Here is a 13,493-nt window from a genome sequence, read left to right as displayed (position 1 = left end):
TTTGTAAAGACTTTGTTTGCCTTTTGTCCTGTTCTAAATAAACTTAGGTCCATTTTGTGTGGATGCAATCCACTCAGTGCGATAAACAGCACCGCAGAATTGCTTCTCTGTGCAAACTCCAAAGCCTTCTGTTGGTTTTAAAAATGCAGAATCACAATAGTGACAGCCACAAAAATGTTTTGATGTCACCTCCTGAGTGTTGAAGAGCAATGCCTCTCAGACTGCTCAGCTCCGTGTATGCATAGACAGTGCAAACATTCTGCAGCGGTGTTGACACAGATGGCAGTACGTGGGACTGAGAAGAGATCATCGCTATCTGCAGCGTGACGCACACAAAAACACACACTTGACTACGTACTGCCTTGTTGAAAGTCGACGCGAGAGTGTTTTTCCACGTGGTTCAGGATGCCGCTCACACACGAGTCTCGGCATTTGTGCTTTGCCATTGACGAGAAGAAAAGACAAAAAGAGAGATCGTTTCTGTTTGCTCCGAGGGCTCCAAAATCTAACAAGTCTGTCATATAGTCACCTTGTCTTTCTCCTTATCTTTCTCTTTCTCCTTATCTTTTGATGACTTGGAAAGCTGGGCAACCTGTTTTGTAAGGGCACGATTCTTGGCCTGCAGACAAACAAAATTTACACACATGAAAAAGAGATATCTTGAAGCAATTCATACCATTAGGTGCATCACAGTCTTATATGCTACAAAACATATGTTTTTATATTCACTTCATTTGGTTATGAATAGTGGATCATGTTCTTTTCAAACATACTTTTTACTAGGGTTGAGTAGTAATATCTAAAGAAAATGACAAATATTACCTTGGAAGCTGAAGTTTGTTTAAAAAAAAGAACTAATAAATGCAAATAAAGGGAAACTGACCTGAAATCAAAAAAAGAAAGAAAGTAATAACACAATTAACACAAAGTTTGGACCAAAATTTTTTTTGAATGAAATTAAGACAAAAACAAAAGCAAAAACCAAGAAATCAACATTCAAAGTGTTGGTCATGGCTAATTTTTCTGGTTTGAGATTTTCTTTATAACAATGCTCAAAAGAGCCTCTTGTTGTGTGATCCTGGGAGAAAAGATTTCAAAATCATTTCTTCTTCTTGGTAATTGCTGAATTCGTTTTTCAGCCTTAGATGTCACACTCAGCACACGAACCTGTAAGTCATCGACCGTATCCTGATGTTCCTTCTGCAGAGTTTGAAGTCTTGTGCGAAGATCTCTCTCGATCTGCATGTGAATGGCTTTCAGCTCTGTAATCTAGACAAATACAGCAAACAAATTGTCCAGAGCCCACAAGGATCAAAATATACAAGCATTGCGGAGACATGTGTCACTCCTTGCACTGTGTAAAATTTCATTAAAGAAAAAAAAAGCTTGACAAAATATTGCAAAGGTACTTGAGTGCACAAAAATTCCAAGGAAATTTCGTCTTCATCTAAGCAAGTAAAAAGCTACTCACTATCATCAGATGATACGCTATGAAATATTTGATTACCCCGTTTCCCAGTACTGGCATAAGATATGAGAACGAGTTCGAAAATCATCTCATATTCTATCAATATGACATCATCTGGTTGACCTCAGACAATATCTCATTTGCCTTCGATCACCGAGACCAATGTTCTAGGTCATGTCACTATTTCCAGCCAATGTGAGCATATTTGGAAGCACACCCTCTTACATTATCTCCAGTGAATGAGAGAGATTCTGTCGTTAAAAATCTCAAAGGAGACGCCCTAGAAGAAAATTGGTTCAGGGTGCTACGTAACTTTGTTTTACCACTTGCTAGATCAGGCAAGCAGATTTTCAAATTTGCTGCAAAACGCTTGCCTGAACATTAATTTTACTTGCCTGAAAATAATGTCCATAATATAAGGACATAATATAGAAAAATTATGTGTTAGTCAAGGGCTTAATAAAACACAATCACTTGAATAAACAGCACACATTGATTTGCATGCTTAAACACAATGGAGTCACAAACTTGATCCGATCAAGTGCTGCTGTTGAATTCTCCATATCGCATATAGCTATAAAAGAACCAACGTTGGCGGCGCACTAATTTAATCGGCGTATTTTGGAGCGATTTGCAGTCAACCCCACTTCTGGTTACAGCTATCCCTCCGCGCGCTATTATGCATGCACGCTGCGTGCAGCGGCGCGGCTAGCGTCCCACACACTTATTCATCGTGTACAATTTTGCCATAGGCTTCTTGTGTGGAGAACTTACACAAATCTGTATATGTGGGACTGTAATAGAGATCGTCGCGTGCGATGAAAAGATCGTACACATGGGTCAATTTTCAACTATTTTATCGAAGTCAAAATAGTAAAATATGAAGTGAAAACATTCAGATTAGGGATTTCAACATCTCTGAAATCTGTGAAGAGGTATAGTTTCAGTAATGTTGGCCTCATAAATGATCTGAAGAATAGATGAACACGGCACATTTCAGTGCAGCAGTTGTAACTGTGTACTCAGCACTAGCAGCAGTGCAATGGGCCTCTAGTTCGCCGGGGGCAGCGGGGCAGGTGTAGGGAGCAATAGTTCTTGAATCTGTAGCGATCATCCATGATTAATAGCCTCTAGAAAGGCACTCGCTGAAAAGGTAAAATTTACGTGACCGATGTTGAGCAGACGCTACCGATGCAAGTGGAACTGTGCGTTGGTGTGCAGTGCATTGCGGTGCAGTGCATTGCGTACGTAACGCGTTGGCGATAACCGGAAGTTAAGCTGACTGCATAAAAGCCAGGATGTTGATTGCGCAATGCATTCTGGGACGATATTTTGCTATATGCGATATGGAGAATTGCATTGGGGCTTCTTCACGAAAGTGTTGGAAAGTTGCTGAGAAGCAATATAAAGTGCATTACATCATTAAACAGTCATTATCTTTGGGCTTCTGCATGGTTGACTTTGTGGGTTCGTTGGGGGGAATACATGAAAAAAAGGTGGCTTCAAAACTTTTTGCTTGCCCAATTCCGGCAAGCATTTGTTTAAATTGTTCAAAAAAATTGCCCAATTTTTTTTTTCACTTGCCCCGGGCAATTGGGCAACTGCTTATGTCGCACCCTGTGGTTAGACTTGACAAGCATACCTTCTTATCACGTTCCAAGATGGCTTTCTCTTTCTCCGCCAGCACCTTCTTCAGGGAGGCGACCTGTTCTCTGAGCTGTGTCATGGCAACCATGTGGTCTGTGTTGCCGGGGTCAATAAAGGTCATATCTGTCTTGGATGATCTACAAAGTCAAGAGCAAAAAGGACATTAGTCCATCATTGTGATGTACAAACTGCATTGTAAAAAACCAACATGCTGTGCTGCCAGGGTCGATGAAGGTCATGCCAGCCTTGGATGATCCAGAGAGAGAGAGAGAGAGAGATAGAAGCAGAGGCAACATCCTAGCTTCACCACATAAGCTTGTTTGTGTTGTTATGGCAATCAAGTGATCTACATTGTCCAGTCTTTGTAAATCTATGGGGAAGAGGACAGCAGCAAAAAGAGATAACACCAAGATAAATGACCTTTAATGTGTGTCATGATCACTACATGTATGTACATTTGTAATCTCTATTCCTTGGGCTTGATGAAGTCTTGTTGAGACCACACAATCTGCATTGAAGATCCAAAGACGCGAGTGTAGTGGTTATTTGCAAAACAGCTGATCTCTCTACAATCTTGTGGCTGGGTATGGTGCAGAACAAAATCCAGTTACAATGTGCACCATCTCCACCCCCTCAAGAACATTTCCTGTCAATTCTAGTTGGCCGGATCTTAAGACTGGGGCACTGTATAAGGGGTTTCCCCACCCTGATAGTTTTCAGTTTGCAAACCTAGCACAGAGCAGAAATGTTTTTGGACTCTACTACCATTGCCTGAACCTGTCACAATAGACACAAGTTCCAGCTGGAAGAACCAAGCATTTGGCGCAAAGCTATGAACACATAAACAAATCAAACGAAAAATACAACATATGATTTTGAAATACGTGTCGCCACAGTTTAAGTGACAGTCAATTCAGGATAATGTAGACACTGGACACCAAACACACACACATTGCTTGTTAATGTCAATATTACATACATGTATTCAGGCAGCATGTTCCCAACTACAAACAAATCTGATCAATTCTGTTTTTGATGCAAACTGATGGTTGAGGAATCTTTTCTTAGAAGGGAAATGAAGACAAATCTGTGTTGATGTGATGAACGTATAGTGGTTAAATGAATTTTATCTTATTCAATATGCCAAGCTCAATATGTGACTTTTAGAATTCATTTTGTGTTGCTTATGCTCTGTATGAAAATTAAATCTGATAATAAGAACACACATCTTGACTTCACAAATCAGAAAAATGAATGAGAACTACACTTACGCAGAAGGTAAGGCGCCGTTGCTGGAGTGTTCTGATTTGGTCCGTTTCAACTCAGGCTCATGAAGTGTTCTGAGGGTCAGAGTGAAAAACAAGCACATATTTACTATGTCACAGAAAAATCCTTTGAACGGAAAACAGGCAAATTACTGCCACTATAATGACAAAAAGAGGGGGGGGGTTATACTGAAGAAATATCAAGATATTTTGCTCCCATTTCAATGTAGGGTGGGTAAAATAGTATCAAACAGGACTGAAAGATTCACTTTCCAGCTCACATTACCAAAACCTCACCTACAGAGAACTTCATTTCTTACACATATATACAAATAATTTCACATTTTCCTTGTGGTCACATTCTCTTTACGATCTCGCCAGATGAACTCAGGGTATGCTGTTTGAAAATCCTCCCACACAGAATATGATTATATTTTTGTGAAATTTAAAAATTTACCAAAAAAAAAAAGAGAAGAAACAAAAAATCTGCTACACATTTGTGGCCTAGTAAAAACACATCAAGAAAAAAAAAAAAAACCACATCAAAAAACAAGAATATAAAGATGACTAAAACAGTCTTGTATACATTAACTTGCATGATAGTAAAGTTGTATAAAAACAAGATTGATATTTGAAACATAGCTGGGATTTCATACTTGCCTTGACACAGGTATATACAGGACAAACATACTCTCCTGTCAAAACAAGAGTATCTCAGAGTAATTGTTTCAGTTGAAAGAAGGGGTGCATAAAGCTGTATTTGTGGCAGGGAAACATGAGGCCCATACTGTTAGTTTGTCTGGGAGATTCAAACAGATTCATATTGAGCACGGTTGCCACTTGAATATTAAGTTGCTGTTTTGTACATAAACTGAGCAATGTCTTGCTCCTTGACTAAAACGGAAACCCCACCAGGACTTCTCAAAACACAGAAGTGTCCTAATATCATGGCATTGCACGTTATGTGAGATGGTAAGCTATGGCTTCAGAGTAGTGATTGATTATCAATGTTCCCCCTCATCAACAGAGACAGACACACAGAATTATGTATCTAGAAAAATACTTCATAAGTGAATAAATAAATCGTTCAAACACCCAGGGCTCCACACTAACTTTTATTTTTGGTGGCCCAAAGGCAAACATCCGACCTTTTTTGGTGGCCCTATCAGGCCACCAAATTCTTGATTTCTGAAATTTTGGTGGCCCTGGGCCACCGGGCCACCGTTAGTGTCGAGCCCTGATGTGGCATCAAAATATTGACAAAATTCCAGCCACACTCACTGTTTCTTCTCGTTGGATTTTGAGTTGTGGTGCCGATGGTCACGATCGTCCTTTTTCTCCTTTTCCCTGTCACGATTCCTGTCTCTATGTCTCTCTCTACCTTTGTCCCTGTCTCTGTCCCTATCTTTATCTCCTCCTCCTCCTCCTCCTCCTCCACTTCCTCCTCCTCCCCTCTCTCTATCTCTGCCTTCTCTTGTCGACGAGTCCCGACTGAAAAGGCTCCCGGTTCCCGAGCCGCCGGACGCGTTCTCACTGCGGTTTCGCCCCACTGAGGTAGGTGTGTCGCGGTTGGTGTTCCTGTTTTTCAGGGGCGAGGCAGTGTTCTGTGACTGGGCGGTGGTGGTGGCGGTGGGATTGCCTGTTGGGGTCAGGGCTGTGGGTGTGCTGGCTCCTCCCCCTCCCCCGTTTCCCCCATTCCCTCCACCGCCCCCGCTCCCTGCAGTGGGTCCTCCCCCTGTGCCCCCTCCTCCACCGTTGCTGCTACCCCGTGTCCCTCCATCACTCGAGGAATTCCGATGGTGATCGCGATTCGTCAGGTCGTATTTCCTCTTTTTCGCCTTTTGAAGTACCCGTTTGTAAGACAATGTACACAACCAACACAGAAGTTTCCCATCAACCTGTGTGCAAAATCAATTCATTAAAGACATGATAAATGAACAACTTATGCCTTTTCCTGCTATGCCTACATTACAAGGAAATAAAAATGAATAAACAAGTAACAAAAACAAAACTTTGATAACTCCTCAGTTTTGGCTATAGGGCCTTCATCTTTCATTTCCCAGTCAGCACTGGGATAAAATGTGAAAATACCTGCCAAATGATAATACATATTGTTGTTTCTTAAAACATAAACTTATGATGTTTTTCTTTTCGAATGGTCTGTTTAGTCTGCAAACTCTTCACTCTTCCCACACGCCTCATATCCAAATTGATCTACATCTTAATTTTTTTTTTCTCTTCAGAGTACATGCAATGAACTGAATACAACTTAATGACTTCTTATCAAGTTTACAGATCATTATAAGGGCACCACATTACTGAACAAGGGTTACATCTGTCACTAAGAAGTCCTTGTGAACATTCTAGACATTAACAAAGGGCCTTGTGGCAAATTAGACCTATCAAAATAACAACTTGCTGCAACTATGTTGATTCAGTTCACTACCAGAATTCAAGTTCAAAATCTTCTTTTTTTTTTTTTTTTTTTTTTTTTTTTTTATATTAGATGCATTCACAGAGAGTACATTGTAACTCACATGGTTGGTTAAAGCAAGGTCTGTAGTATACTTGACAAGTTTCAATGTAATCTCTTCATTATCACATGCATCTTGAACATGTCTTTTAATGTAGTAAATACAGCATCAAAGGCCCTGGTACATGTATCATTTCATGAGTTTGCTTGATTTATGGTTAAGAATCCAGCTTCTATACTTTATGCAGGTGACCAGCAAAATGTGCAAGTTGGTGATATCAACTTTACTGAAATAATACCAACTACTGAAAACACAACCTGGAATACTGCATAGTAGTTTGTGAAGTTTCACAAGCTGCCTACAAACAACTAATGGTTTATGACTGACTTCATGGACTTATCATTAACCAGTTATGAGCCCTTGATGACCCTAGCTTTCTTTCTTTTTGACTGAATATGTGTTTTAATACCTTCTTCCTCTCATCCTTGCGGTCAAAAGCACACTTTTGTTTACACTGCTCGCACGTGTGTGGGGGGCCATACTTCTTCTCCGAGTTTGAGCACCTCTGGCATTTGTTCCCGATGAATGCAGCGATAACGTTGCAGTATTCACAGGGCTTGGGCTGTACGTGTAAAAGTGGATGATTGATGGAGTCACTGGACTAGGCACACAAACCAGATATTACTGAATAGAAGTGAATGCCAATAGAGAGCCTTCATGCCAAAGATCAGTCTCCTGGACCCTGTTTCATAAAACTTGTTATCAGTGACAACTGCCACATTTCTATGACAAATTTGCTCTCAGCCAATCAGATGCAATGATTTCCGTAGCTTTCACATAAACAACTTGTCACTGATAACAAGTTTTATGAAACGGGGCCCTGGATGGTAAAGAATACACCAATTTCTACTTTCTACATGGCAACAATTATCCAGGACATGATAGTGATTGTTCGATTGTACACATGTACATGTAGCTGATTGAAACTTCTTCTTCTAGTAACTCTTAATACCACACGAGATGAATATTAATTCACACAAAGTTTTGTTAATTAACAGTTGCTATATCAAAACTTTATGAACCATGTGCCAACATGGTGACATTGGTTGATGTTTCAATGCTATCTTGTATTTAACACCAAGATGTATTTTCCCCTTTTTTCTAATATCCCGTAAAGTCTGCTCCTGACAAACAAAGAAGACCTACTCGCAGCCGATGTCAAAAAAACGATGATGAGAAGAATGATGAATTGGAAGAACTTACCGTGCCGTACGTCTTCACATTCTGTGCACATTTCTTGCAGATTGCATTTGTGCTGCTCTTGCTGCAAAGAGAAAAGTATGGTCAACAATTTCAGATTGCATCCGGTCATAAGCGCCTTGTAATACAACACTGTACATGTTATTTCATCACAAATAAGGCATCTACATGTGAACTCAAATTCATCATTGCAGGTAAAGGATGTCATCAAATATATTGGGAATTTGTACAGTGCATCTACAAAAGAAGATTTATTTTTCTTAATGAATTTAGTGAAATTATTGAACTATGACAGCTTGAGCAAAAGGGGGAGGGGCAGCAGTATGAGTTCAGACATTTTTATAGGATAAAAATTCTAAAAATGTAATCCATCAAAGCATCTTACGGAATTCTTGAAATAAATCAATGGATGAATTAAAAAAAATGCTTACTAAACTTAGACAAGTCAAGGTTCCCACATTAAAATGCCTTGTGCAAGGTATTAAACCACTGGCTGCTACAATGTACAAAATGTAGGATACCCTGACAATGCTGAAATGGAATTTACTTGAGAATGATACTTCATACTGGGCCAATTTCACTAAAAACTAGAAGTATCTGCTCTGCGGCTTTTGTTGCACAGTTATTACAAAATATTCAGTGAACTGTTGCACACATTTACTGCAAAATATAAAGACATACCGTAGTCACGGGTAAACTTGGCCCCCAGCACATTACAACTAGTTGTATTGCACGCTCGGGGCCGAGTTCACCTGCTAGGCCAAGTCTACACATACCTACAGTATGCTTTAGATATTAATGTTTCAAACAGCAGATAAATATTTCTCCAGAGACACAGCTTGATAATGTGATCTTCATGTCATCTGTCATCACAATTCCCACGGTAGTAGTGAGTTCAGTCCTTCCCATTTGGATTTAATTGGGTTATTTGTGTTGATTTGTAAACCTTCTAAAAGTGCAATTTTGCTTCATCTTGATTTGTAGTCACCCCCTAAATCATTACAAACACAATGAACATACACAGTTTTATCAGTTTTCAAATAACAATACCCAGAATTTGTGTAATTCATATGTATGGGAACTCTGAAAGGGTTGAAAAATTTCCTTTCTGGTGTGACAAAAACACATGCCTGTACTAAAATGTGTTCTTGCGCAAGACTATTTCTGATGTTTTGGCCTTTTCTTTATTTCAGGTATTGTTTCCCTTGGTTGTATATGAACAGCGCTTATGGCATTCTCACTTCTCTTGTTGAAATTCTGTTCTGCAGTAAGTACATTTGACGACTGGATAAGCCCCGCGACATTCCTGTGTGGAAAAAAAAAAAAAGGTTGAAGAATAATTACATTGTAGCAGAAGTTTGTTTCAGAAAAATGAAGTCAAATATCAAGAAACCCTTCTTATTATTTTTCTCCTGATTAGTATATTCTACATCCCTAAAGCAGAGTGATGCACGGTAATTGTTGTACTGTAGTTAGCTGGCATAAGGTGAAATTACAGGAACAAGTAACAAACAACATTCAAACTTGTTATCTTGTAAGCCAGAACAGGTCATACCATTGATTAATTGCAATTCATCAGTCATAATCGATATTGGCATGCCTCTTGCTTTTGGAAGATACATTGTAGTTCATCTGGTCTAATCATAATTGAATTTATCTTCAGATCTTGTGTTGTTCACTTACTGGGGTTGCTGTGCCTGTGGGCAACGATTCCTTCAAAATCCTCTCGCTCAGGGAGTCTCATCACATATTGCAACATGTTCATAAAAAATTTACAATTGCATCAAACTAAAATCTTACACATCTCTTCCTAATAATATGAAACAAACATAGGATTCTGCTCATCTGCTGTTTGTTCATTTCTTTTTCCTCCCAGTTACAGTGCAAGGCGACTCTAAAATTTAGATTAAAAATCTAGCTCATGTAACACTACACACAGCTCAGCTCAGCTCACCCTCACTCAGTCACACACACTCACATTCACAATGAGAAAGGCACAAAGAAAATCAGTTTAGGCAGACTACAACACTGCACTGATGATGTAGAAACATATCCAAGAATATATGAAAGTGTGTGGTGTACTAATTTGACGCCATTTCGTACTCATAAATACAGATTCCGGCAGACAATATACGGATTTCCCACGTGAGTTCCTATCGATGTCTGCAGCTGAAGCGAGACGTAAGCTCCGCCCGTTGCATCCGGCATTGTTTGCAATGGGCAGTGGCTGCAAGTAAACTCGCGATACGAAAGCTGTAGCTGGAAAATGCACACAACGAAGTGAAGTGTGTGAACAAGAAGCTTACCTTGCAAAGCTGTTGTCCTTGTGATAATTCATCAAATGGATGTCTGCTATTGCACTTCGTGCACGCAAAAAGAGCTTCACTTTTAAGCGACATGTGGACATGAAGTTATCTTCAGACGATCGCAGAAAAACCTGTTCAGAGAAGCTACAGGCCAGGCGAATTAGGTGAATTTCCCGGCGAGAATCGGCCTCCAATTGTTACTGTACGAACGCTTCCGCGATGTTATTTCCTGTATCAAAAAACGCATGGCCATGACCCATGTACCGAAGTACTACAAAAGAAATAATGACGAGTGAAAATCGCTAGCTGTGTAGTCGACGCGTCCAATTGTACATGGCGCATGAGCAGAAAAAAGGGGGGCTAATTTAGGGCATGTTGCTTGTTATATTCACTGAGATAAGCATCTGTGATGTAATAATACAAGTAATCCCAATTATAAATGGTGCTTGCCAGCAGGGCAGTACATCCACCTGACCAGTTTTTTGGCGAACAAACCCTTCAACTGTTACTTCAGCAAGCCATTTATACGCATTAATTATTTTCACTTTGAAAATGACTGAAGTTCCTAAAAAAAAAGTGAGAAAAAGAGAATAATCATTTTTTACTCATGTGCACATGAGCCATAGTCATACTGGCTTATTGATGTAGACTGTTATTGTAAATCAACCTGTTTCTTCCTTGTCTCAGTCACAATCATTGTACTAATACATTATTTACCATTGTGTGCATGCGAACAATTTAGGAAAATTTTTACCAATGTACCTGGTTGTATTATGTGGATTGAGTGAATGCAGAAATATTAGTAGAACACATTAGTGAAGTTTGAGGAAAATTGCATGATCAGTTCCAAAGTTATTAATTGTTAAATTTTCAACGCAGCCATTGCTGGTTGAGAAGACTTACAACAGTAAATTCCTGACGTCATTGCAGGACAACAATGCTCAGAAAATATAAAGAGAATTCTGTAATTCTGTAAAATTGAATTTTTATGAAAAGCACACATTTCTGCAACTCGTTACTGACATTGTATATAAAGTGTAATATCATTCCCCCTACTTTCTGAAAGAGATAAGTCAAGTGCTCTTTCATCATGCTGGACAAATCAAAAGAAAAGCTGAATTTCTTTTATATTTTCTTTATATCGTTGTCTTGCTGTGATGTTACAAAACTGTTGCACACCTTTTCTAGCCTTCTCAAACCAGCGATGTGTAGCACCAAACTTGTGAATACTCATAACTTTTGTAGAGATTTTCTCAAAATCCCTCACATTTATTCCAAAGTTGATTTACATCATTTGGGTTTATGTCAGGTAAATGTGTGTGTGTGTGGCACACATACACACACTATAGCTTCTGACCACACGAGCAAAGAGAGTTAAGGGTTTGGGACGAACACCGATCTAGGGCTTTCAATAGCTCAGTCGGTAGAGCACCGGTCTAGTAATCCAGAGTCTCGGGTTCGAATCCCGATGAAAACCCATTTTCTTTGCTCAAAGTTTTCGCTATTTATTATTACAATTGTTTCTGGTCAGTTTTTCCTTCCTTGTTTCAAAATATATATACATATATATGAAGGGTTTGTTTGCAAAAACCGATAAGTCCATTTTTGAAGATTTTGAAGTACGATCTCTGTCATAAAGTACAAAATAATACCTTTTAAATGATATATTGGTCACTACATATCAAGGTATATTTTTGAAGTTATGGTCAAAAGAAGCAAAAATTTTCTTATTATTCTCTGTATTTTTCTTGACCTTTAATCGCAAATATCTCCATTTGACAAATATGGACTTATCGGTTTTTGCAAACAAACTCTTCATATATATATTTGGCTATCATTCCCTTTTCAGTGTATGTATAGCTGGTATGTGTTTGTGTATATTCTGAATGTGTGCGTTACTTGAGCTCATTTGAAATTAAAACACTCGTCTACACACTCCCCTACCACTTTTCATAGAGCATACTGATAATAAATTCATTGCAAATAAAGAGCTTAATGTTTGTATGCATTTTTGTCTTTAATTTTTGAAGGGGAAATTTCCCCAAAATATAGTTGATACAAATATAATGAATGCAGCTATTATCGTAGAACACATCGGTGAAAGTTTGTGGAAAATCTGACAATCCAGTGAAAAGTTGTGAGTTTTCAGTTTCATCTTTTATGAAAAGCACAAATTAATTTGACTTATTAATAACATATTATATTGTATGCTAAGGGTAATATTATTCCCCCTGCTGTCTACAAGAGGTCAATTGCTCTTTCATTTTGCTAGAAAATGAAATTTTGTGGAAGTCTCTTTGCATTTTCTCTATATTGTTGTTGTGCAGTGACATCACAAACTGTTGTAGTCTTGTCATCCAGCGATGGTGCCACCAAAACTTTAAAACAGTTCACAACTTTTGAACAAATTGTCCAATTCTCCTCAAAATTTTCCTGATGTGTTCTACTCATATTGCTGCTTTCACTCAATCCACAAATATGTTTGGGGAAACTACCCCTTTAAAACATTTGGTACAGTTAACCTGAAATACAGTACTTGCAATCAATATAGAATTAAAAATATCTGCCAAACAGAAATCTTGAAATATAATCTTGGTTACTATGACAATACTAAAATTATGTAACATCATCTTTTGAAGTTCATGTCTAAATAAATACGTAACTTGGTAGACTGAAAACTTGATAAATACATGTATGCAAGTATTTCCACTAAATGTAGACATATTCTTTGTGTTTTGTGTGAAGTTGGAACTGAATGCTAATGGTGATACTGTCGTCATCAGCTGATCACATGATCTTTCTCACTCTCTGTCTATATGTACTTGCACGCTGTGTATGAATATATTGAAGAGTTTGTTTGCAAAAACCGCTAAGTCCATTTTTGATGATTTTGAAGTAAGATCTCTGTCATAAAGTACAAAATAATACCTTTTAAATGATATATTGCTCACTACATATAAAGGTACATTTTTGAAGTTATGGTCTAAAGAAGCAAAAAATTTCTTATTATTCTCGTTATTTTTCTTGACCTTTAATCGCAAATAACTCCATTTGGCAAATATGGACTTATCGA

General features: G+C 38.5%; 1 protein-coding gene across 1 annotated transcript; it reads right to left on the bottom strand.

Moving 5' to 3' along the window:
* Positions 1 to 517: 517 nt before the first annotated feature.
* On the bottom strand, positions 518 to 10,545 carry LOC140242622 (uncharacterized). The gene is made up of 9 exons (XM_072322375.1): positions 10,421 to 10,545; positions 9,356 to 9,420; positions 8,118 to 8,178; positions 7,324 to 7,476; positions 5,662 to 6,278; positions 4,387 to 4,455; positions 3,111 to 3,252; positions 1,168 to 1,269; positions 518 to 619 (listed from the first exon to the last, which is right to left on the bottom strand). Exons 1-9 carry the CDS (start codon positions 10,511 to 10,513, stop codon positions 518 to 520), a joined length of 1,404 nt encoding a protein of 467 aa, XP_072178476.1. The 5' UTR covers positions 10,514 to 10,545.
* Positions 10,546 to 13,493: the final 2,948 nt, after the last annotated feature.

The sequence above is a fragment of the Diadema setosum genome, chromosome 19, assembly GCF_964275005.1.
Source record: "Diadema setosum chromosome 19, eeDiaSeto1, whole genome shotgun sequence".
Taxonomy (NCBI): domain Eukaryota; kingdom Metazoa; phylum Echinodermata; class Echinoidea; order Diadematoida; family Diadematidae; genus Diadema; species Diadema setosum.
This window is presented reverse-complemented; position numbering and strand designations above follow the sequence as displayed.